We start from the raw sequence: 26,350 nt of genomic DNA, 5'->3' as shown, positions 1-26,350 counted from the left end.
TTTGTTATCAAAACAAAGAATTAATGAATAGCAAATTATCAAATTAGGAAAATGGACAAGATGGAATGTTGGTTAACAAGCTACACTTAAGATAGTTATACCTACAAAGAAATTGGATTAGGTGACCAGTGGTGCCTGTTCAACAGTTTCAATGCTGTAATCACATATATGCTTCTGTTACAGTGAACAGAACTTGCCAACCAAAAAAGCTGACAGTGTGGTACATTCAGTACCCCAGCAGAACAGAAGCTTCCATGGTAAGAACCTATATAAAAATCAAGTTTTCAAAAACTGTTGTAGATATACCAGAATTTCGCTTCCTCCCAGCCCCAAAACCCAAAAATTCCTAACAGAGATGACATGGTAGTTTGGTTCACTCCCTGTCGTTTTCCCAGAAGCTTCTCTAGGATATTTCTTGGTGGATACTAAGCAAGACTTTTTTAAAATGTCTGGGTGGACTGTGGCACCATTTGTTTTCCTCCTAGATATGAAGCAGTATCAGGAAGAAACACTTGTAATAAGGAAGTCTACTTCCTTTTACATACTAATATGTCTGCTAGGGTTTTATGAAGTTGATAAATGCCTTGGCATAGAAATATTATAGGTCAGCCTGAGGCCAGCCAAAATCATTATCTGCTGTTGTTGAAACAATGGGAGGGTGCTTGTACAAAGAGGGGCAATAAATATTAGGCCACTTCCTCAGGAAACATTTGATTTTTATAGATATCATACTTCTTTTCAAATAATGTATAGTATAGCTTCTCCTAGGACTTAAAGTGGGGGTGGGGGTGTTGCCACACCATTTCTACCTTTTCTGTCCTTATTCTAATTTATTTTTTAGTGCAGAAAGATAACTAATTTCATATTTGCTTATTTTGACAACCCAAAACAAACAAAAAAACCCAACCAAAAATGAGTAGCATGGAATGCAAGGATCTGATTTGCATGAGATTTATTCTGCTTTAGTTCTGTACTATATTATTCTTATCAAACACATTTGGATAGGAAAAAGGGAAAAAACCCAGTGAAAACCATTTAACATACTCTTCAGGCATTAAAAATGAGTGGGTTAAAGCAGTGAATTCTTCTCTGGAGAGAGTACTTAAGAATACTTAAAGCTTTCAACATGCATCCTACATCTTCTTTTAAAAAGTATAGTGATTCCATGTGATCCTTCAAGATACCACAAAGAAATTGATGATAAGATCCCATCTATTCAATTATTCTTATTCGGTAACTAATTGTTAAATAGGTTCTTATAAAAAAATGCATGTATTGAGCTCCATTTTGGAAAATGATACTTCTAATGGAAGTGATCAATGAACCAAAAAGAGATCTGAAGAATTTGATAATTTTACATTTATGTGAGGTTAAGAATTTATTTGGACTCAGATTTTGGGTTGTGAAAAAGTGTGTCAGAATACCTTTAGCAAGGACTAGAGAGTCATTTACAGGTATCAGTTGTATTACCTTGTGTTCCACCTCTGAATATGATGAACGAGACGTGGATTGGTAGGTAAATACCAGACAGACTCCCAGAAAACAGGACTTTAAAAAACAAATGCTCAGTCCTTTCTGAGAGAGGAATGGAATGTAAGAAATCTTTGTTAAGCTCTCATGGCAACTCCAAAAAAAAAAATATGCTTGAGTGGTTTTCTTGTGTGGAAAACTTCTTATGGAAATAATGTTGGACTTCTAATTATGCCCACCGTTTGTGTAACTGTGCTTTACCAGCTCCTTGTTTTTTTACTGGAGCTGAATGAGGCTGCTGTTAGGCACTTGTGGGATTCTGTCCCTGACTTAACAAAAATAAACTTATTGTCAGAACATTATAAAGATGGAAATACTGGATCACATGGTGATTGGGAGAGCAAGTGGCTGCTCCTTCCACAGGCAGTAAGCAGTGGATAACTGTACTACTGAAACAAAGGTCCCACAAAGCCAATCCCTAAATTGTGTGGTCAGATTTTGGCAGGAAAATGTAAATATTGAGTAAGCAGATGTAGCATTCATGATTTATATTAATCACTTTGTGTTTTGAAGTTTGAACGTGGTGAGTTGAGGAGGCAAAGTTTTTTTTTGAGCATGAAAAACTTGAGACATGAGCAGTGTGAGGGCAAAATTTCCAACCTCATGTTCTGCAAGTTAAAGAAAGATTACTAATTTTGATGGTTTTCCCATTGTGTTTTAATGTTTTTTTCCCATTGTTCAGTTCAATAGCATGTGACAACTCTGAAATCTAGAATCATTCTAAAGATCTGGTTAGTGTGTAAGAAGAATCTAAATTGCCTTTGCTTATATGTCACTTCAGAAAACCCCACAAACCAACCACAACTCTGAAAAAGACAGCTCATATGCTTAGGAAAATTGTACATTTATAGTAATAATTTAAAACATGCAACTGCTCTTAAGGAAATCCAGTTCTTACCCTTATGGTGCAGTCCATGTACATTGATGTCAAGTCTAAAGAAATGAGTAGAGAATTAAAGCTTTGTAGCTACTTAGTTTACTTACCATGAAAGAGAAAGAAATGAATGCTTGACTGGAGCGTATTCAAATGATAAAGTAAAGATGCATGTCAAAGATTTTGCAACTGAATGTTGCTCCAAAAGTAAAGTTTCTAGAATAGAAGGATTTTTTTTTACTTTTTTTAAAAAGAAGACTGCTCACTGTATTTCAGAAATACTACTCCATTTTGGACAAGTTATAACATACTTACTTCCTTGACTGAGAGGCTGTTATTCAACTTTTCCTAAACTTCCAATAAGTTTGCCTGTTATTTCAACTGAATACAGAAAATGTCTGGGCTAAGAGAGAGAAATTTGCCCACAAATATTTCTTATAACAAAGTATTCTGCTTTGTGGCTGGGTTTTTTATTGACAACTTAGGAAATGCTAAAAAAAATTCAGGAAGCATGCAGTTAAAACCCATAAAGAAGAAGTTGTATTTAATGTGGAGTTGATTCTTTGTTGGAGGTTTTCATAGGGGTTTTGTATTTATTTTCATCTGGGATTTTTTTCCCCACAGAAGCTGGACTTGGTAGATTTTTGCACGTTCTGTCTGTGTAAATGGAAATAAATTAGACAAGACCTTGCCGGTCCTACCTGTGGGCTTAGTCCTACCTGTAGAATGGATGTTCATCTCTTGAAAATTTGGATTGACTACCCAGCTGTGAAAATAGATGTCTGTAAACCTTAAAAGCAGACTGGTTTATATGTCAGAACACGATTACCTTTCCTTTATTGCTCAGCTCTTAATAACCCATTGATAAGGATGCCGGGCTCCAGCTGAGCAGGGCTTGTGTCCCATATTTAGGTTTGCAGAGAACGGAGAGCCAAGATTCCCAATCGAGCCGGCGTCTGGTTTTAACCGTGCATGGCTGTCCTGTCAGCAGAAGGGAAAATAACGCATCTATTTTTAAGCTGGCTGGAATTCCGCGGGCACAAAGCACCTGGCGCGGCTGGATGTGCCCGGGGGAGCCGCTCGCTGGCCTCTGCTGCCACCTCCCGGCCGCCTGCGGGCTCCTCCGGGAGTCGGGCTCGGAGGGGAAATCATCCCAGCCTGCGGCAGAATGAAATGTTTCTGTGGGAAATATTACCTCACTGTTGGTTGTCTCGCTGTTAGGCAGCTCCGTGGCACACAGGCTGTTTTGAACTCTCAGGTTGTACCTTGCATGGGCTCATTCAGTAAGAATATTTTCCCATAAATATTATTTCTAAGGTTGTAGCATTGTTTATTGTGACTTTTAAAATTTTTTCATCTCAGGACTTGAGGAAAGCCATATAGGGGCTTTGTCTCTTGAGCTGTGTGCTGCTTTAGCCTCTACTACCTGCGTTCTTGGGCAAAGATTTCATGTCTTTAGTCTCACGTCACCTAAACATAGGGCAGATGATGACCCTCAAAACAAGTATCACCAAACAGCAACACCCGAAGTTTTCACTTCAGTTCTGCTCTGTTGTTGGGGTTTTGGCTCGCATGCTCATGAGTCTAAAGTTCCAAGACTTTAAATATTTAAATTTAAGGAAATAACAAGTAAAATAGGTGTAGCAGTTATATGTAGTCTGTACATAGACAAAATAAGCCATTGTATTAATAATAATAATGGTAAAAATAAGAAGCAGTTCCTTTGAGTGGCTTCAGAGGAGGTGACTGATATTAATGAGCTAATCATGGCATTAGGAAGATTTGGAGTGTCTATCTCTAAACAAATAGACCGCTGCTTGTCACTTGCCAAGTGAGTGGTTTATGCTGTGTGGTGTTGACATGAATACTTCAATGCTTCCTTTATTTCCTGCTCACTAGGAGCTGCCTTGTTCAGAACTTGTATTTTCAGGGAATGATTCTTTGCCTGGGAATAAAAGGAGCTTCTGGAGTGGGAGTGCAGTAGTGCTGGCCCAGGCACTCAGTGCTGTGTGTTTGGGGCACGTGTGTGACAGCACTCTTTGTCTGCCCAGTGTCTCTGTGAGCCTTACAGCCTGCTCTAGGATTTGAGTTGTTAAAACCCACAAGCAACAGAACAACCTAATCCACCCCCAATCTCGGCAGTATTCATTCTGTTTAATTATTGTAACATGTAGTGAATTTTTGGAAGTCATAGTTCTTATTTTGTCATTTAAATTACTTTGGATGTTTGAATAAATACCCTTTTAAGAAAAGCTTACTTTGAAAATGTGCATAAACCAGATGAAATATTAAGGTGATCTTGAAAATATGTCTACAGGACTTCAAAATTGTGATAATTACCTATTTTCTGGTAACAAGAAAATGCAGAAAACTTCCTCCAGATTCTAAGATCTGACATCGTGCAGATTATCTTCAAAATGGTTATTTTGATTAATCTCAAATCTTGAAAGAGATCGTCCTGTTTTGTTTGTTCTGTAATCTCTGAGGAATTACAAAGAAGGAATTAGATTGTACATCTGTTAATTTTGAAATATTTTCTTTTCTAGCCCCAGATTTGAGAAAAGACCAGATCAATTCTGAAGTTAACTACAGACCTCATCCTCATGTTGGTTTCTCAACAGATTTACATTTGCAGGTGGTCAGTCCTCCAGTAAAGAGGTAACCAGTACTGGCATATTCCTATCTAGTAGTTTAAGAAATACTGATTTCTGTTATGTTACAATGATCAATATTAAGCACTGACAAGTTAAAGAACTCAATCTTTTTGACAGGCAATTCCTTTTGAATTTTGCATAATTGATGTGTCTAAATTGTGTCTTTAATTTTGATGCTGCCAGTGTTACCTATTGGCTTAGATGGTTTGAAACCATCTTAGCAGAAACAGAGGGATTTAACCTTTTTCTGTTTGGAATTATATGCAACAGGCAGTGATTAACCAATTTGTGGTTAGTGCAGTCACCCCATAAAGCTTTGAAAGGTTTGTCTGAAGAGGGAGGAGAGTTAATTTGTGTTTAGAAGCTACTGCTGTATCTTCTTGTTTCTAATATGGACTCTAAGTGCTCAGTATCTCTGAAAAATGAAGAATGTAAATACAAATGTATCAACTTAAAGCAGCAACCAGTATTTGAAAAATCAATGTATCAGAGTCACAAGGATGTTTAGAAGAGAGCAGAGGTCATATATGACTTCGTCCTGAATGTTGAAGGGAATTTATCTTACCTTTTTGGGGCACATTTACATTTCAAATGAAACAAACTCTGGAGTAATTTAATACAACTCCAACTCCAAGGGCTGTATCCTATTGAACAGATCCTAACTCTCTTGTCAGTTTGACTATTTCAGCAGTTTTACCAAGGCTGTATTTGAAAAAATCCCTGTTATCTGAGCCTTTTCATATGTTTTTACCGATACTCACATCCTGGGTGGTTTTGTATTTTAGAGCTGAAATGCCTGAGACCAACAGGAAATTTTTCCCATCATCAGCTCTCCAGCCAGCTGTCAAAGAGATTGTGAAGTCAGACAGCAGGAACAAGGCAAACGAGCCGAACCCTTGCGAGTGGCTGCACACGGAGAGGTTTGAGAAGCTCAACGTGCCGGTGTACTGTGCAGACAGCGTGCCCCACCCCTTCCCAGACAATGCCTGTGGCAGGAAGCCCATCCACAGCGACTTTCCCCCCTCTGCCCAGCAGTCCCATCACCCAAGAAGTCTGTCCCATCACACTCTGGGTCCCAAGGTGGGGCTGGTGCCCTGTGCGCCTCAGAGCCTGCTGGAAAGGCCGGCGGTGCCGCCCACCCCTTCCAGTGAGCACCTGCTCCGGAGGGCAGATCCCCTCTGGGTGCCTGAAGCCGTGTACCAGAACGTTCCTCCCCCCTTACCCCCTAAGAAATACGCTCTGAGCACTTTGGCAGGATCAGAGAATAACTCGGTAGCAGATGTAAAATCAACGGAAGCATTGCGAAATAGTCCATTAAGGCAAACAGGTGCACCTTCAAAATCTGCAGCAGAAGCAAGTGCAGTCCCAGCTGAACAAAGGTTTAAAGAGCCCTTTCCAGGGAACGAATTGTTTGTTCATAAACCGGATTCTCCACCTCGCTTATCAGTTAATGAGTTCTGGACCGTGTCTGAGAACATGCTGAAGAAAGGATCTCGTCACACGGGCCCCAGCCCTGCCTATGCAGATGGGAATGACAGCGTGTCCCTAACCACTTACTTCTCAGTAGACAGCTGCATGACTGACACCTACAGGCTGAAGTACCACCAGAGACCCAAGCTGTATTTCACAGAGAGTGGAAGCTTCCAGAAGGAGAAGCATTCTCCAGCAGCTGCAGTAGATCTGAATGCCACATACCCCACCACTCTGGAGCCCAGGCATCCCACCCCCGAACAGAGGTACAAGGCAAATGCAGAAGGAATACACTGCAGTCGATAGGTTCTTCAAGAAGCCCACACCTGGATCTGACTTCAGTGTTTCATGATGTCTGTAAAGGGGCACAACCTCAAATCTGTGTGTGTGTGTGACAACCAGGTACTCAGCTGACTGTACTTGCTTAGGAGTTGTAACTGTTCAAACAAATATGCAAATAGAGGCGAAGAGAAGAGGTGCTAAACTTGTGGTTCTTGGATTTGTTACTCTAGTTGCCTTAATGCTTACCTCTGTTACTCAGCTTGTCTTCTTCAGTTTGTATTCCACGTGGTCCCTTGGGCGTGCACACCTTGCAGCAGCGGGATCGGCTGGATGTTACTGATTCTGTAAGAAGATGTGGTTAGCTGCAGTGTAAGAAGTGTTCCTTCAGACTGTGGTCGCTGTTCTTAGACTCACAAAAGGGATAAGCATGCTACCACAACTAATGCAGTACATGAAGTCATAACAGAGCAGTATTTATCCTCAGAGGTAGCAGGAGGTGACATGGTTTTTTTTTAAGCGATGTCTCTCAGAGTCTGTGCTTTCACAAACCTTCAAGTGTCTTTAATGCAAGTTTACCCAGAGGATTTATTTTTTATTTGAAAAGCCTTAATAATAATACTTCTTTAAAAACCATTTTGGTTTGCAAGTGTTGAATTAGACTTTCAAAGGGAATGGAAGTAAACTGCAGTAATGCTTTCCTATTAATACCTCTGCTCTGTTAGTGTACATTTTAAAACACATCAGATTTGTTCCTTTAAACTGTATACTTTAACTTATTAAATTTAACTTCCTAAGTTACAAACCAGTATAACAGAATAGGATGCTAATTTTAAATACAGAGTTATGCAACTATGAAAGATTAATTTTGTAACATTTTAGAAGTAATTCCTACTTAGGTTCAGTTTTGACTTATTCTACAATTGCATGCAAAGTCAATGCTGCTATTTATTAAACTCCCCTTTTTTTCCAGGTTCATGGGGATCACACATTTAACTTTGTTTTCACTTTTTTTTTTTTTACTAACATGTTTTCCCATTTGGATCAGTCCTACACATGGATGAGATCTGCATTAGCAGGTCAGGCTGAATGTGCAGCCAGACTGGCGGCTAAGGGGGCAAGGAAAGAAGAGGTTCCTCTTTCTCTGCTCTGTCTCCAGTTTTGGCAGCTCTGGAATTTACCTTGTGTTTTGTTAACCTGACTTATCTCAGTAGCAAAGAGGAAGATTTATTTGGCTTTTATCTGTTTAGTTAAATCAGTGCACAGAACCATCTGCTGGGTGCTGAGGCAGCATAGCAAAGCCTATGCTTTAGGCACAACCTAAAAAGGTAAAATTTTTCCATTTTTCACATGGGAGTGTTAATTTGGGGTGCTGCTGATTACACCTAAACATCAATGCCTTTTATTATGAAAATAATAAGAAATCAGAAAAGCTTTTTTTCATGTTCATAACCTTACGTACATGTTGTTTTAGTGCTTCAACCAAATGATGGCAATTGTTCAGCACAATTATCCAAGGTAAACATTTAAACAGTAGTTTTGGTTATTCTGTGGCAAGGTCAGGTTTTTTTTCTTTTAAATAACATGTACCTTACAGTAGAACTGGAACATTATATATATATGCAACAAACCAGGTATCTCAGATTAACCTTTCTACCTTCTTGATCAAAATTTGTTGTAGCACTTGGGGAAAAAATGAATTCTAGAATTTATAGTGAAAATACTATGCATGTTTCCGTATGGCTGCTAGTAAACAGCAACTTAAACAATGATCCTTTTGTAGGAAAATAAACTGAATACAGAGGAACACTAAAAATGTAGGAACTTGGGTGATTCCTATTGTAATATTTTTAAGAGAGATTTCAGAACCTGTAAATTAAACTTTTCTAGTTCATCTAGCCATGTTACATAATATACATAGCCAGTTAAGTACAACTGTCCTCTAATACCTGTGTAAAAACCAAGATTATTGGAATTTGTAAATAATGTATAATTTGTAAAATTGTTTTGCAAAGAACAAAAAAATCTTGTATTTGAAATGACAGTATTTTTATGTATGGATAGCACAGCAACAACTGTGAATGATGTTAGAACACTTATTTTTAAACATGCATAGCAATGTTGATACTTGTGTACCATGAGCAATATGAATGCCTCTTACTGATACCAATGAACTCTGCTCCCAGTAAGCACAACTGGTAAACTCCTCTCTAAAGTAGCTGCAGTAACTTAGGTGTACTTCAGTTTCCTTGCTTAGCTCGGAGCAATCTTACCAGACAGCTTCCTCTGTGACCCATGTTTACCAGGTATTTCATGATTAAACAGACAGCTAATCAAGGCACCTTCATTTTTATATTTGCCTCTGCACTCCATGTATGTATGTATGTAATATTTGCTAACTAATATGTGATAACTCGTTTTAACTTACCTAGGGTGCCTATTTATTTTTTTATAAATGTCCCCCTCCAGCTATAGATTTGTATAAGAGCCTAGACAATTTTTGTAACAGTAAAGCTATTAATGAGTCTTGTAATTAATATATTTTTCAGTCTTTAGAATTATTTACTTGTAAAGTTCTACTTGTTGAAAATACCAAGATAAAAATTTAAAATCTTTGTGGTCTGTTCTTTTTGTTTCTTAAAAAAAAAAAAAAAAACCAACAAAAAAAGTTGGCTTTCCAGAACGACATTTTTAACATGACAGATAATTCTGCTAACTGATTGTTGAAAGTTTTTGTGAAGATGGTGGTCTGCTCACCTTTTCTGAACAGTAAAATTCATTTTCTGACGTATTTGTACATAAAGCTGTTAAATAGATTAAACTTATTTAACAGCTATGAAATGCATAAAGCCATTTTTATACCATAATTCTCAGACTTGGTGACAAGTGATTGACAGATACATGGGCTACCTTACTATCTTTACTAGGGCTAAGTAAAATTTACCTGGATCTCTGTACTTAGGAGCTCCATGTGCCTATGGAACAGCCAGAGCCCAGTGCAGCATCAGCCTGCACTTTGGAAATCTCATGTTTTCTGAGAAAAACAAAACCTGTAGTGTCGGATCTGGCTGAAGGAGAAAACTAAATTAGTGGAAAATAGCTTGAAATTCAACTTCCTAAGCTTTAATAGCCTTTAAATCTCCCCTGTCTTCCTTATTAAAAAAGAAATGGACTAACAGACTAATATTACAGTCATTTCCCAATAGGTTGTTCCCTGGGGATTTCACTTGTGATATCATGCCAGAAGGGAGGGTAAAAAAAGGTAGTGAATGGTGAGCTTGTCTTTTTAATGGCCTGAAATCTGGAACCCCCATTCTGGTGTTTGTGAGAATGCAGTCACAGTTCAGGGCTCCTGTGCACCTTGAGTCAAGATCTCTGAAACCACCCTGATCTCACAGGTACCAGCAGCCACGATGATAAATGCCAGCAGGGCACAGCATCTCTCTTCTGACAGCACAGGGCTGACACTTCAAACAAACCCCTGCCAGCAGCAAAATTGTCTTCACAACTGAATAAAAATAAAAGGAAAGAGCATCTGTCCACTTTTGCATTCCCAATCCTATTTAACCTCATCCTGGTCCATTTTCATTTATTGTGTGCAAAGACACTGAACCATTGCACTTCCAAGTCTCTGCAATCCAGTTATTTTGTTATATGTACTCCTGGGAAAAAAAATTAACACCAAGCATGGATTGTACTTCTCAGAAGTGGAAATTAGAATTCCCAAAGGAAAAATTCTAAAGAAAACTGAATCCCCTTCAGCCATAGCTTGAAAACTGTCTTCCCCCAAAATGTGCCCTGGCAAAACGTTCACTCCATGTTCTCAGCTTGTGTTTTGTTCTCCAAAGACTGCAAAAGGCTCTTTCCTTTAACACAAGTTTGAAAGGCTCCCTCTAGTGAGACAGAGGAAATTGATGTTGAAACCTTTTAATTACCTGTCCCTGTCTACTTACACCATCCATGGGCGGTGAGGAGGGATATTTATGTGTCATCTGGCAGTGACTCAAGGCTGCTTTTGTAACCTCCTCCTTCACAGTTTCTAGCAAGGAAAGCAGAACCTGATTTATCTTAATCAGTAAGTGAGGACAGGACACTGCTGCTGGGTTAAACACTGGCATCTTTATGTATGTATATATTTATATCTATAAAGACTGAGCCGGAGAGGGCTTAGTAACTGCTGAATGTAAAGAAAGAAAAAACAGAGAAAAGTATTATAGAAAACCAACCAGTCTCAACCCATCAGGATTAACTTTTTGGAAGCAGAACAGCTGGCCAAGCTTCATGTGTTGAGGGAACAGGTCTGAGCTACAACTTCAGTGTACAGAAGAGCTGGGTTTTATTCTCAGCCACTCTGCAGGGTGTCCTTTCAGTGGATTTCATTCACACAGTGCATACTTCCATGTCTGCCCAACAAACCTTTAGGCACTAATCACAAAGCACATCAGTTCTGTCGTTCGTGACCTCTAAGGCACAGTTCAGCACACACGAGCAGGACACTTGTGACACACAGATCCATCACGGTGCAGTACAAAAACGCGCCTCCTCCACCCACACTCAAGTGGAGCCGTGTTCCCGGTTGCTCATCCCGCACAAATGGTCCTCCTCTTCCACCGCCTGTGCTCATAAGGTGCGATATAGGTGAGAATTCCCTCGGTGGCAATGGCCCTACAGGGAACAGGAAAGGTCTGGTTATGTTCGCAGCGCTGCACAGCTTTTCAGAACATACTAACATGTAAGGAGCATCAATCACACCTCCTGAACAAAGAGCGGATAATAAATCTCGCAAACAAATAAATAAAGCTGGGGTGGTTTGGAATCAGTTTCCAGTTTCCTGAGAGGCATTTGTGCTCCCGAGGCCTTCTGAGGCGGGGCTGTGGGAATGCCGAGGCTGCTTCCAGGGGCCCGCTCCTGAAGCGGACCCTTTCCTCCAGGGGGCATAGCCCTTCGGGGCTCACCGACCGACAGACCGACAGACCGACCGCCCCCCGACCGCCGCTCCTCACCTGGGCCGCGCCCTCAGGGCAGCAGGTAGATAAGCAGAAAAAGCGCTAGGTCGAAGAGGATGAAGAGCCACAGGTCCAGCCAGTAGGACTGTCCCGATAGGGATCGTGACATCACCCGCCCACCATCGTCCTGCTCCCGCTCCTGCCGTTCCGGCTCCCGCGGCTGCCGCCGCGCCGCCGCCTCCATCTCCTCGGCGGAAGGGGGATGAGGGCGGCGGCCCCACCGCGCAGGCGGCAGCCGCTCTTCCGGGTGTGGCGCCAATGAGAACGGAGCGCACGTACCACGGCCACGCCCCTCCCGCCTCAGGAAAGCCCCGCCCCTCCCGCCTCAGGCACCGCCCCGGCATTCCCGCCTCAGGAAAGCCCCGCAATCCCCGCCTCAGGCACAACTACGCCATTCCCTCTTCAGGGACCGCCCCGGCCCTCCCGCCTCAGGCAAGGCTCCACCATTCCCGCCTCAGGACAGCCCGCAATCCCCGCCTCAGCCACGGCCCCGCTCCTCTCGCCTCAGCCGAAGCCCCGCTCCTCCCGCCTCAGGCACCGCCCCGCCCGCCTCAGGCACCGCCCCGGCATTCCCGCCTCAGGAAAACCCCGCAATCGCTGCCTCAGGCACAACTTCGCCATTCCCGCCTCAGTCACGGACCCGCTCCTACCGCCTCAGCCAAAGCCCCCATTCCCGCCTCAGGAAAACCCCGCAATCCCCGCCTCAGGCACCGCTCCGCCTCAGCCAAAGCCCTGCAATCCCCGCTTCAGGCACCGGCCCGCCATTCCCGCCTCAGCCAAAGCCCCCACCATTCCCGCCTCAGGCACCCTCTCGCAATCCTCGCCTCAGGCACAGCTCCACCATTCCCGCCTCAGGAAAGCCCCGCCATTCCCGCCTCAGGCACCCTCTCGCAATCCTCGCCTCAGGCACAGCTCCACCATTCCCGCCTCAGGAAAGCCCCGCCATCCCCGCCTCAGGCACGGGCCCGCCCCTCCCGCCTGAGGCAGCGCCTTGTAGGGCGGGCCCTTGAGGTAAAGAGGCTGGACGCGGAGAGTATTTCTGCTTATCCCTCCGTTTTAAGGATAAGTGATGCTTGTTGTGGATTCCCCAGTGCCGATGACTGACTTTCTGGGCGCCGCTGGCTGCTGCTCCCTGCCAGGTGAGATGCGGACGCTGGGGAAGAGCAGGCAGTGTGAGCAGTCAGTCCTGTCACACCGTGTTGGTCTTGTCCTGCCACCTGTGCCGGGGCTTGTGTGGAAATAAACATTGACCAACTCGTCCCGATGCGGTTTCTTAGAGAGCAGATGATGCCCTGAGAAAAACTAGAAGACCTTTTGGAAATCCTGTTGTGAAAAAGTTTAGGAAAATTAAAATTATTTTAAGATACACTCCTTAAGGTTAATTGGAGCTTGTGCACGGAACAAACGTGGAAAAGTTCATGTAGACAGTGTATTCTGTTGTGCTTTACGTGCACAACACCCAGCTGCAGGAGTAAATAAAAATAAATGAAGTGGCACAACCTGATGCCGCACTCACACCTGGGATGTGCCACCCTCAGTCCTTCCAGTGCACTCCATATTGAAATCAGGGCTATCATTTTTGTGTCCAGAAGAATGACCAGAAACCCAAGAGTGTGTAAAACAAAACCCCTCTCTTTGTAGCTATTACCCCTTTTTAGCCTCAATAGTAGGAGATACCAAGAGATTTTATTAAGAGATAAGGCAGATTGCAAGCGGGTGCTTCTGAACAGAGCTTACTTTTCTTAAACAAGCACTTAAGGGTAGCAGTTTTCCTTTATAAGTTCTGTCAATCGAAATAACGATGGATTTGTCTTTCTATAGCACATATTGGTTAAGCATGTGTCGTAGATGAAGTATGTTAGAGATTTGGGACAAAACAATGACAGCACTTCCCTTTTAAGCCTTGTCCCTATCTGTCCTATCTCGTTTATTTTTGGTTTTCCCATAATTTTGCACAATATCAAATACAGATAAACTATTTCTCAGTATAAATGCCTTTGTAAAGAAACTAAGTTTCCATCTGAGAGCTTGTGCAAAAAGTACTGAAGTTCTGCTTATGCAAAATAGTTTCTGCAGCCTTTGTGACACTTCAGTAGGACTTGGTACAGAAGATATTTTAGCGTTTGGTAATGGGAGTTTGTTTATTCAAGGCAAAACAGGAACATTAGGAGCTAGCCCTTGTTTTCAGCAGGGCTAGGTAGCTGCCACTAGGGAGATGGTGTGAGGGGATGGAAAGTGAAAGGAAACCACGCAGAGGATGTGTAGAAAATGGACTTTTATTGTTCCTTCATTGTGGTGCAGTTCTGTGTGAAGTGCTTAGCCCCTTTTGAAGAATCTCTTGGACTCGACTCCTTCGTATAGGTAGGTCTGTTAAAAAATTAGGAAGGAAAAATCAGTGGCTGGAATTGCTAAGTTTCATTTCCCAGATATGGTTCAGAGAGTCTTAAATTCTCTAGAGGCAACTGAGAATTTTAACTATAGATAAATGAAGCTATTTGCCTTGAAGAAAATATTTTCTACTTTTAGAAAAGCTTTTAAAACTTTTTCTGTTCATTCTATGGCAAACTTGTGTGTAAATGACTTCTTAACTCACCTGAACGAGTTCATCACCCACGATTTCTCTGGTTACTTTAAGTACTTTTCCATTGTCTTTTCTGGTAAATGTGGCCACAAGTTTATTTCCTTCCAGGGTCCAAGCACCCTATGATGGGAAAAAACCCAAATATTTTGCAACAGTTATGACACTGGTTTGGTTTAAAGGCTGTAGAATGCTTAAAAGTGAAAAAAAATTATTGAAACAGTGTAATAATGCTTTTTAGAAAGGCTGTAAAAATGAAATTTTAATAAAACCATTGGCTTATTTAGATGCATAATAGCCAACCTAGGTGTTTTTAACTGGTCAATACACCTTATTTTAAATAATTATATGAACAGAGATTTGTAATTTCTTACAAATACCCACTCTGCACTCTAGGTGGTGAACTTGAGTATTAGAAGGAGTAAAATTGCAAATCGTCTGGATTTCATCGTGTGAAAATTGCTACTTGCTCTGCTTTTTGGGCTCTCTGGAACCCTGATATCCATGGTACAGTCTTGAACCTTTAACATTAAAGACTCCCTTATGCTTTGGTATATAAGCTGCAAGAATTCCTGAACACATAGGTTCAGGAAAATTTCATGTAATTCAGAAGGAGAATTTAAATTAAAAACTAGGAAGACAAATTATTAATCTTGAAACTGTACGTTATAAAGTCATTATCCCACAGTAAATATTTAACTGTGTAGAAGACTCTTACAGTAAGTTCAGTCCCATCAGCCAGGCTGTACTCAAAGTTGACTCCCAGGGTAAATTCAATCTCTATGTTTCGGAAGTTGCTGGCTTCTTTGACATTAAATTTGTCCCCATTTTGTTGGATGGTGATCTTCAGATTGTCATGGGCTCCCAGCTTTCTTTTCATCATGCCAATACCTAAAAAAATCAGTTAATATGAATCAGAAAAAAAACCCCAAACCTCTGGGGCATCACATTTGTCTTTTTTCAATCAATTCTGTGTGGCCAAGTGAGTTTATTCCAGCGTTCTCACCCAAATTTTTGCCCTTGAGTTTTTATCAAGGCTGTGTTCACTCCTACACATCTAATACAAATCACTGTCTTAACTGGAGTAGTTAATGTCCATATAGGGCACACTTTGTACAAACTTCAAGTAAAGATCAGGATGTTAGAATCACTTGAATCAAGTGTTTCTCTGAAATTGAAGAATGTTGATTTCCTCCCTGTTGAATTTTTAAACTGGTTTGATGTTTTCAAAATAATAATCCAGCTATAGAATTAGGTTTAAAGTTTATCCATTCAAGTTGTCTGAGCCTTTTCCTCAAATCTAGACTTAAGAGATTCTTTTTTCTGCTGAAATAAATTTGGAATTACTTAAGATGCTTAAGATTAATGCAGTGTAATTAAATCAGAACATTTCTTAGCATCTTCCCCCCCAGCTCAGAAAATTTTGAAAATAAATGCAGGGGCAGAGCAGCCAAGAGTGAAAGGACAGGATGGCCTGAAGGTAGTTGTCAGACAGTTTGGGTTTCTATTCAGCTGGAGTGATGTTTTTCCTGCAGAAGGGATTGGAAAGGTGAGCCTTACCCATTGCCTCCATGAACTTCTCATAGTTCTCGTTTCTGTCAACTTTCCAAGTGCCGTCGAATGCCATGGCTGTGCCTGCAGGAGGGCTGCTCTGCAGGGACGAGTCTTTGCACAGGGAATTTATGTGCTGCCTTATCTTGAGGGCAATTTACTGGATGACGAGGCTGAGTAAAGCTCAACTGATACACTGACCTCTCCAAGGAGAAGTTTCCTGATATTTAATCAAATTCCCAGTCCTGACCACACTGCTTGCTGAATTTCTCTTATTGCCCCCAGATCATTACAGAATCTTTATTGCTCATCTCAAATAAGAATTGCTAATCCATTCATTTTATCCACAGTGTGGGATAAAAATCAGGTGTCTAGTGAAAGTAATAATTAAACTAACAGCATTGCTTGACATTTTTTATCTCAGTTGCATCTTCAAGCTTGTGGGAGAGTCTTCAGGCAACTGGAGGTGATATTATTTACTCAACAAAACAAACACAAGTCTCAGCTTTGTCCATTATAATTTGTTTTGGGCCTGTTCTGCTCAGCACACCAAGCATGGGGCAGAGGATTTACTGAATGTCTGCAGGTTGTTTCAGAAAACCCTCGTCTTGCTGCCTGTCCAGCACTGAGCTGTGAAAATTGGGATGGTAGTCTCTATTCATGTCATCACTTTTTTATATACATTGTTTAAATTCTTAGCAGCATCTGCAAATTTTCTTCATTATAACAAATTCAGTGAAGAAACCAGCCAGATGGAAGGTGTTCAGGCTGTTTACTCCTAAGGGTCAGGAGGGAAGTACTTCACAATGTGCATTTCACAACAACATGCAGGTTTTTGTGTGTAGTTTTCACATGGAGCTTTTCCCCACAATTTCATGCACTTTTTGATCCCCTGAATAACTCAAAAAATGTTTTAGCTGATGCCCTGTGCTGTGCCAATGATGCATGGCTAGCTCAGAAAATGGCCAGACTATTCTGAGAGTCAGATTATCTGTTTTTATTGCACTGGTGTGTATCATGACCTTTGTAGTTATCACTGGCAGTCATACCTGAACTGTGTGGTATATATACATGAACACCCAGGGTTGAGTTATAGTTCATCCAAGCTGTTACATAACGAAACTGATAACTCTCTTTGCAGTCTTTGCAGAAAGGTTCCTTGTGGCAGTGGTTGTAGTGCAGCTTCTGCTGTATTTAGTAGAAAATCGAGGTGTAAAATAATGTGAGTTGCTCAATATAACAAAATATGACTTTGGTTTTTCATATGTATTAGAATCATACAATCTACACGTCATTTAGTGTTCTTTTGTCCTCCTATAGTAGCTGGTTTTCCTTCAAAAATCACAATTAAAATTGGTTTTGTAGATTTTCTTAGTTGGAACATTCCGCAACATTTTTCCTTCTTCTGTCTCCCTCTTCCTTGTGTGGTTTTTTTTCAGAACTACAGCTTTTTTTTTGATGGTGCATTGAAATCTTGTTTTCTAGTATTGCTGTTTTCATGACAGTTTGGAAAGCTAAGGATGTGTTCTTGGCTTCGTGGCTTTCTCCAACGTGCCAGCTTCAGAACACTGAATGAAAATGGACAAACTTACTAACTTTGAAGTTTGATCGTTAGATGAGGTGGATGGCAATAAATTATTAACTTATATGGTTATGCCAACCTCATCCTGCCAATCTATGACCATTGTAGCAAGGTGTATTGTGATGGCAATTGACAGTGAAGTTCCAAAGATCAGGGTGACAAGAAGGCTTTTGCAGTGGGTTGTATTAATCTCCCCTGTTTATTGTTTTGTGGCTCGTATTCAAGTTTTTCTGACTACAATTAGCCAGATCAGTAGAACTGTTGGGTTGGTTAAGGCTTGGTGCCAGCATAAACATAATATACTCATGAAAATATTGATTTCTGTAATAGGAGACTAATCCCTGATAAAACCATGCAGATTGCCAAGTATTTCTGAGTGTTTTCTACTGAATGATTCTTCATTATGTCTTGGGATGGGTTGCAAAGACGGATCCCTTACTGGGATGTTTCACTAAGCATTTGAACCACAATTCTCAATTCTTTATCAATGTGGTAAATAGACAATTGCATGCCAGTGAAGCCAACTTAAGCCTAACAGTGGGTGGCCTAGCAACCAGGAGCTTGATGGAGCCTAACTAATGCCATGTCTTGGATAAATAATTTCAAGGTACATATTGCAGTTGGGTGTTGCATTGCAGCAGGATTAGATCCTGCTTGAGCTAAATGTTGTCCTGCTCCAGGTGCCTGTTTGCTGAATTTCTGCTTTTATTTTGGTTCGAGGAGAATCTCCTGGATGCTGCTAATGTGAAATCTGTTCAGCAATAGAAATCAGCATTTGAGGATTGCCTAGAAATTTCCAGTGAGTATAGATCCATTTGTGTGATTAGTTAGTAGTGGGCTGTGGGTTTTAAAGCTTGCTTGTTACTCTCTGTATACACTGCTTTCTAATTCCTGTGTAATGCCTCTGATCCATTTTTGAGAGTTTTTTATTGGAGAGAACTGAAGTGCAGGAGTTAATAAGATCCAGGCTGAAAAAAATCTGGAAGCAAAATTTAGGATTAAAACAATAACAATCCGGGTATTTACTTTGTCAATTTCTGTATGCTAAAATGAATCCTAGGATAACACAGAATCATAGAATCTGGCCTTGTTTCAGTGAAAAAAGGGTGACAGTGAATGTCTACCAATAAAAGTATGTGTGCTTTTCCAGAAAAGGTGAAATTAATCTCTGAGTATTAGTGCCATTTGACACTTGCCATACAGAGACTGATATGCCAGTTGCCTTTTGGGGCATTTTGTCAAGCTTTTCTAAGAGTATTTAAATTTATAGCTGAATATTCCTGTGTTTCCCAAATTCTTTTTTTTTTTTAGAATATGAAATGTGATCATAGAGTGGGGTCAAGTTATAGTCCAGTGAGCTAAGAATGTACAGTATTGAAAGTCTGCGTCAGTCATTTCAGTTTCTCCAAAATCTGAACTGCACTTTTAGCTCATTTCAACATAACTTTTTTGCTTATTGCAAATTTTTCTCTTGGTTATAATATAGCTCCCAATCCCACAAAACTTTTTTGTGATTATCTGCATTAGTGGCTTGAATCTAATTTTATCTGTAAAATAGTGAGCTTCAGAGTTCTTCTGAAGTGCAGCATTATAGCAAGAAAGCACCCTGTATGGCTAAGATATTCAAATATTTGTATTTGCAAAAGGAAAAGATGGTTTAAGATTAAAATTCCTTTCTTAGCTTGGGCATAATATGTCTCATGTGAAAGCAGAACAGACACCCAGATTCTGGTGCTCTTTCCACCTCAGAAATGGACTTTTCATGTGACCTTGATCAAATTAACCCCTCTACTTATCTGTAAAATGAACTTTCCTTTCATTAAGAAGCTCTATATATCATAAAATAAATTGCCAGTGACTTCATTAACTACTACAATAAAAGCATCCTGAATGCTTAGGTATCACATGTAAACCATTGGTATGACTGAACCATGGATTTTGCTCCTAAAATTTAATGGTGGTAGACAAGAGAAACCTGTGTAAACTGTAGATTTTTTGGCCATAATGAACTGGGGTATTATGCCGGTGAACTTGGGGTATTTTTCAACTGAAGTGGTTCTGAAGTTCTCCGTGTGCTAAGAAAACTCAGTGACTGTCAAATTCCGTAAGTCTGTCCCTAAAGCTTACTATCGGAACAAACTCACTCATGTGAGATTTTTCATAAAAATCTTGTAGGGTGAGGTTTCATGGGAGTGTGAAATGCAAAGCTGTCACCACTGCTGCTAAAAATGTGGCTGGAGGAAAGAGATTTTGTCTTTTCCATTTGTTCATGAGGCATCAGACCTGTACAAGAAGAGAAAGACCTTGTGTGATGTTCGTTCACCTCTTCAATAAAAATGCCCTTGCTCAAGGTTGTATTCTTTGCAGGGCTGGGTAAGAAATGGATCCCAGCACTCCTGCTGCAAACATTGCCACTTCTCAGAAGGGAATTCAAACCTCCAGCAGGCCAGAAAGGCTGAGCAGCAGCATGACTGGGCTGGTGAGGGGGTGGAAAGGTTGCAGTCCCAGCAGCAAATGGTGACCTGATGTTTGCAGATATGCACAGGCACTTGTGCAGTTGCACTCATAAATAAGTTGGTTCAAGCAAACAGTGCTTGTGTTTTGTGCTGAGCTAAATCTGGCCCTTCATAACTTCTTGAATGAGCCTGCTGTTTGTCAGGGGTATACATACTTTTTGGTTTTGCCTAGAGCTAAAAAAAGTCAAGCCAGAAGTGTTGCTGTGAAGGACCTAATAGGCAAAGAAGAGAAATTGCCAAGAAGCCCACGGGTCCAGAATTACTTCTAGGATCAGCAGTTTGTGCAAGATGAGGCTTTGGTTGCAAAAAAAATTTTTTTTCCACAATTTTGTTGAAGTCACTGGGCTGACTATTTCTATCTGTCTTGCAATTGATATCCCCCAGGAACTGATCTACGGGGGCAGAGGATGAGGATACCTCTGTGTAACTCTGGTATTTGCTGGTTCTGCTTTCTGTCAGAAATGAACTGGTTTCTGACAGCTCTCAGGAGGTGCAGCTCCAGTGCTCTCTAGTGGTCAGTGGCACTGAATTATTTTTTGTGGTTTTGAAACAAGAACTACTTTACTGCTGGCTGATCTCAGTAGTACTCAGAAGTATCTTGATATTAGGAGATATTTTTCTCTTCAGGATTTTTAGGACCTAGAAAAGTTGCTATGAAATACAAATTTACAGAAGCAATGATTTGAATCAGGCATTAAAAATTACACCTCAATAATATTAATTATAGCAAACAATAAAATTTGACATCATCCTTTTTATTTAAAAAAACATGAAAACAGCCCAAAGAGAAGAATGAGGAAATAAGTTAAAAGCAGCAGTCTGACCACAGAAAATAAGCTGACCCTTATGTTCTCTAGCAGCTGTATGGTAAGTAGGGCTAATGATTCTCTTAAGTAATGTAACTGGCTTTATTCTAAGAAGTCATCGGACAGAAGCAAGAGAGAACACATGACATTCAGAAGACTTTAATAGTGTTTAAAGGCAAAACATAATATACAGAGAAACCCCTTAACCTAGTACAAAAATACTGTGCCCAGAAACTATATATTTGTTCAGGTATTTTTAAAAGATAGAAGAATACAAATGGACAAACTCAATGACTAGTGACTGTGATTAAGGTTTTTATTAAACTATAATAGGAATGTATGTTAAAACTATTTACAGTGCATTTCAAACTACATTCTTTAAGAGACACATGCAGGTGTCTGCCATGTGAATACAAAGAGGACTCAAATTCTAACTTCAGTTACATCTGTAAGGTACCTTGGGCATTGGTGCGAATAGCTGAACCAGCAAAGAGCAGGTGAGGCAGCCGTCACCTAGGATAAGGGCTTGGTCCCTCTTTACAGGTAAGAAAAGATGGATTTGACCCATTCTTTCTATACAGCACAACCCAGTTCCCCTGAGGTAAGTGGGAATCACAATACTGACTTCAGGTGGGCATCTGAGCATGCATGAGGCCCTGGCATGCCAAGCTCGTGCTGTGGGAGTAGTGGGAACCAGCAATTACAGAGCATTGTCACATAAATACACATTTACAAACACTGGTACTCAGATATGAGTTTCTCTATGGAAAAAAAACCTTTCTTATGTGGAGAAGAAACTTTGCATTCACCTCTCAATCACCAAGATGAAATATCCTGCTGTCACAATTTGCTCCATTCAGCAAATGTCACTAATTACCAGGACAGGGTCTGTAGTGTTTCTTCTTCTTGTCAAAGTCCAAACCAAAAAACTCAGCCCTCGTTATTTACCATACTCTGGCCAAACTCATTCTTCTATTCAAGCTTATGTTTTAAATTAGTGCAAGTCCCTGAAAAAGTACAGCAGGGAACTGGGAAATAAAGCTGAAACCTTGTGGAATGTAAACTGCATGTAATTTAAGATGAAGAAAAAACCTGCAGCATCACAGAGATAAGACTGAATGAATACCACTATATAAATTTGCTTGAAATATGAGGTGTTTATAAAAACCTTTAAAAACATGTGAGTTTATTATGAATAAATTATTATGAAATTCATTATTATGAAAGCAAGGCAATTATTTTCCATAAAAAGTCTTTGCTATGTTCTTATGCATGATTGGAAGGGACAGCAGCTGGATCACTCCTCTAATTTGAAGGGCCTAGACATGATTCTTCATTATCTTTCTGTATAAAGGATTGGAAAATCAGTTACCTGCTAATTTTGACAAACCTTATGTATGAATTAGTTAAGTACCCTGCATTTGTCAGTTCATGCAACTACCAGGTAAAATGTATTGGGTTGGAATTCAAAAGATGCAAACAATTGTCAGGGGGTGATGCATATAAAGAGGCTTTGGTTCTCTCTTCTGAGGAGAAATCAGCTGATCATCAGTGAAATTAATTGTTTCCTTTTATCAGTAGCTCACTTGTATATGGGCACAGTGAAGATATGAGTAATCTGCTCTTAACTATAAACTGCTTCTAATTAAAAATTCTCACCATCTCCAAAGTCAGCATTAGATTATTTCCCCCTCACTTTCTTTAACTGTATGATATTATAGAAAACCTAGGCCTTCTACAGCTAACATTGCATGTGTGGCTAATTTCTTGGAAAGGAAATAGTACCTACAGCTCAAGAGCTTTACTGTTATTTGGAATTAGAAGAGGTAGGGTTAATCAGTAATTTTGTGGACATTAACACAAGTAATTTTTTTCAGAACAAATCCAAAAATAAAAGCCTACTTCAAGCATTAAACTGTGCTGTGGAGTGAGTTTGAAGAAATAAATGCTAACTTAGTTGTCCTCATTGAGCAAAGTAGTAAGAATTAGTGGGACCAGTTCTTGTACCCAGAGATTTAAATCTCAAATGTGACAATGGTTTCAATGGACTTAAGGCTGAATTGACAAAACTCCATTTCAGCTGGTTTCTTGTGTAAGCCACACTGATTGTTACAGCTCAACAATATAACATCTTTGAGAGCAGACTGAAATAATGAGATACACAGCTCATGATGAAATTAATGACAGCTGCATAGCTGTAATCCACCAGCTGGCTTTCAAAAGGTTCAACTCTGAAGACAGTGAACTTCAAGCAGGAAACCTGCTGTAGCCAGGTTAGGTTTGGATTTTTTTCCCATATTGTCCCCTATCTACATTATGAAAGGAAGGAGCAGTTTCTGCAATTAAGTCACACAAAGCCACAACACACTTGGATTTTGCCTTCACTATGTAAAAGCTTTGAATCTCATGAAATACGGCACTCTATGCTTTTAAGGTTCTTAAACCAGTAGTTTAAAGGCTTTGGTTTTGTGTAAATATATACAGATGCAGGTGTGTTATGATATTTCAATGTTTATTTGCTAGGAACTGTATTTATATGAATGTTCCAACATTTATGGTGGAAAAGATTCTATGGGATAAATGTGTACAGATATATAATTAAATATATGCACATACTGTATAACTGTTCTTTTTAAGTGAACCTTTAAAAAAATGTAACATCATGCCCTTCTTTTCAAGTCAAAAGTATGAATCCAGCACTGCTTCATAGCATTTATAAAATTAGTTATAATAAAGTTTTGCTGAACACACAATATAGTAAAGAAATACTGGAATATTAATGTCAAAGTTACATCACTGCACTGTGATATCATTATACTTATCTGCTGTGTTGTCACCATGAATTACTAGTCTCAACCATAATAGCAAGAATACACCTTTATATACATATATTTTATTACTATTTATATTAAATATGTATCTCATTAGCATAATAATTATATTTCAGTATCTCAAGCACTCAAGGATAAGACTATACAAGGGCTATGCAAATCCTGAAGCAAAGTTTTCTATTTATCCAAAAGTCCCTAAAACCTTTTTTGTGGGGGGATATGTTGGCAGGGTCAGGCTGCTGTCACCTGCATACTGTGTATGCACAGAAATACATAGACAGATATACAGAGTACTGCAAAACAGCAGTTCTGGAATTCTTTGGGAGTGTTACAATCCATCCTTATTTTTATTTTTTTTTAATTTGTTGGGACAGAATAAGGAGAAATACTTCTGTAGAAAACTGTTTTCAAATTCACAGCTGCAATCATTTATTACTGGTGCTCACAAGAGAAGTTCTCCTCACAAGAGAATTACTTCTCACAAGAGAAGTCAGAGATAGGACTTAATCAGTGACAAATAATTTAGGGTGGCAGAAATATTGCCAACTGTCAGAATACCTTGTTCTACATTAAAAAAAATATCGACATCATTTGTCTAAATGAAGGAATTGATGAAAAGGGGGAGTTTTCCCTTTTTGACCAGCTCTTACGACTTGGGTTGACAATCTCCTGGGAAGGAGAATGTATTGCAGTTTCTATCTAGAGTTTCCTGGAATATTGTGATAGAACTAAATTACCACACTTAAAATCCAGTGCCAAATGTGCTACTTTTGCCAAATGATGATTTTAACTAAAAAATAATGATTACAGACTAAAAAACTGGAACATTTCATGTGTCTCTGTGCAGCCAGTTATGTGTGCTGCTAATGCATTTTAGACTGCTGGCATTCATCTCCTTATCCTGTTCATCTAAAGAATAGTACTCTCCTTGTATTCCTCTTTTGGGATTTGTCCAATGTGTATATTTTCTTTAATTGTTTCCAATTCAAAACCATTTTTATTCATCATCTTCACTTAAATAATGCACCAATTTTTTTACTAGTGTAAGTTAATTGATTTCTTGCTTTGCAGAATATTAATGCCTCACATACAAATGGCAAATCCCTGTAGCACTCTTGGCCATTTTTGCTTTTGGTATTATTTTGTTTCCTATTTCTTCAAGACACTATGATTAATCATTTTAAACTAATGTTAAAATGATTTTTAAGAGATGTTAACATAGAACTTCCTTCAAAGTGGTCATAGCCATTTCATAGTAACACTGGCCTGAACAATGTCATTGATGGTCACCAGGAGTGTGCCCTTCCTGCATCATTCTGATTCAGCTTTTCACTTCTTGCTCTTTCAGTCATTTTCTTCTGCCTGTGATCCAGTCTGTTGGTTAGATGATCTTAAAATCAACTTCCAAATGAAGTTAAAACCAGAGTACAAAACCAATCCTGCTTTTTTTCCATTTCTCTGGGTGCTTCTTGCAGCTTTCCATGGCAGCCTGTCAGTTACACTGGGACATTTCATCTGTCTTCAAGCAGTTTCCATTGGGCATGGAGAGCTCAGACACCTCCACCACAGAACTCCTGAGACTCCCGTTGCCTAGTAATTCACAGGGGTCTTAGACATTGCTTCAGCTGGAATAACACATTTTGCTGAGACATCCATCTAATATGGAAAAAACCCAAACTCTACTGGGTGCACAGATTTTGGGGTTTTTCATCTCAGAGCCCACTTCTGCTGTCTGAGAGAGGTTAGCAATAGTTTTTTTGGAATAGGCTCCCCAGAGTGAGTCCCAGTCTTCCCCCTGAACCTCTGGAAAGAGAACAGGCAAGACTGCTCAATATTTTTATAACATAACACAGCAAGGTGGGAGGAGGGAGTGAAAAGGTGCAAAATGCAGTAGTCTTTCAGATACTGGCCACAACATGATCACTAAACAACTATGTACATCTGTAAAGCAACAGGCTCTCAGGCACAGTCAGTGCCTGCACCAGTACCTTCTTGTGGGCTGGGGTAGCAAAAACTACCCCTGCAGGTCTTTTTCCATATCAGTCAGATGTAATAAGAAACACATTGTCTTCAGATAATCTTGGCATCTAAACAGTCATGCTCTATCTTGAAATGTGGAAAAAATAATACAGCAGTGGCAAAACATAAGCCAAATTCATACAGTGTTTAGCAAGATGCGGTACTCCCCTATTACTGTGTCTCCTATGTGAACTTGAGCTTATGGTGGTGAAATCAGCATGTCAGTTCCGTTTGCCTTGGTTGCTTTCTCCATTTATCAGGTTCTCTTGCTGCTCAGCCAAGGCTTGCCATTTCTGCCTGTTTTTTCTGCAGCCATCCAGCAAAGGGGAGCAGGCCTCTGACACGTGTGTTAGGGCCTGAAATGAATTGAGAACATGGAAAACAAATTGCATTCAATTGTTAATTTTAAAAAGGAGGATGAAACACATCTCATTTTTTTTTTCCGATTTCTGAACTTAGAGGAAGACTTGTAGATCATTAAATGCACTGGTTAGCTAGCGCAAGAGCTGGGTACAATTTGGGCTAGGATCACATAGTAACTGTAGATATAAGCAGCAGTGCATATTTCAGAGTAAATAATTCCAGTTTTTCTGGTCTTTTCATAAATAGAAAGGTAAAGCTCCCTCCTAATAGGAAGAAATATAGATGTTCAGG

General features: G+C 40.0%; 3 protein-coding genes across 14 annotated transcripts in view; 1 reads left to right on the top strand and 2 right to left on the bottom strand.

The window, feature by feature from the left end:
- Positions 1 to 9,507, top strand: part of USP53 (ubiquitin specific peptidase 53) — a 28,564-nt gene extending 19,057 nt beyond the window's left edge. For all 3 annotated transcript variants that reach the window (XM_084203759.1, XM_084203757.1, XM_084203758.1), the window contains 3 exons: positions 184 to 257; positions 4,951 to 5,062; positions 5,844 to 9,507. In XM_084203759.1, the coding sequence (XP_084059885.1) occupies positions 184 to 257; positions 4,951 to 5,062; positions 5,844 to 6,834 (1,177 nt within the window). In that variant the 3' untranslated portion in view covers positions 6,835 to 9,507. The remainder of the gene's footprint in view (positions 1 to 183; positions 258 to 4,950; positions 5,063 to 5,843) is intronic.
- A 4,622-nt stretch (positions 9,508 to 14,129) lies between these two features.
- On the bottom strand, positions 14,130 to 16,018 carry FABP2 (fatty acid binding protein 2; the record flags this gene model as incomplete). Its single annotated transcript, XM_084203878.1, has 4 exons — positions 14,130 to 14,180; positions 14,407 to 14,514; positions 15,110 to 15,282; positions 15,952 to 16,018. The coding sequence occupies 4 exons, from the start codon at positions 16,016 to 16,018 to the stop codon at positions 14,130 to 14,132; spliced, it is 399 nt and encodes a 132-aa protein (XP_084060004.1).
- A 4,811-nt stretch (positions 16,019 to 20,829) lies between these two features.
- Positions 20,830 to 26,350, bottom strand: part of PDE5A (phosphodiesterase 5A) — a 106,099-nt gene continuing 100,578 nt past the window's right edge. For all 10 annotated transcript variants that reach the window (XM_084205208.1, XM_084205207.1, XM_084205210.1 and 7 more), the window contains one exon: positions 20,830 to 26,052. In XM_084205208.1, the coding sequence (XP_084061334.1) occupies positions 25,918 to 26,052 (135 nt within the window). In that variant the 3' untranslated portion in view covers positions 20,830 to 25,917. The remainder of the gene's footprint in view (positions 26,053 to 26,350) is intronic.

Source organism: Fringilla coelebs, assembly GCF_963513975.1.
Source record: "Fringilla coelebs genome assembly, chromosome: 4".
Lineage (NCBI taxonomy): Eukaryota > Metazoa > Chordata > Aves > Passeriformes > Fringillidae > Fringilla > Fringilla coelebs.
This window is presented reverse-complemented; position numbering and strand designations above follow the sequence as displayed.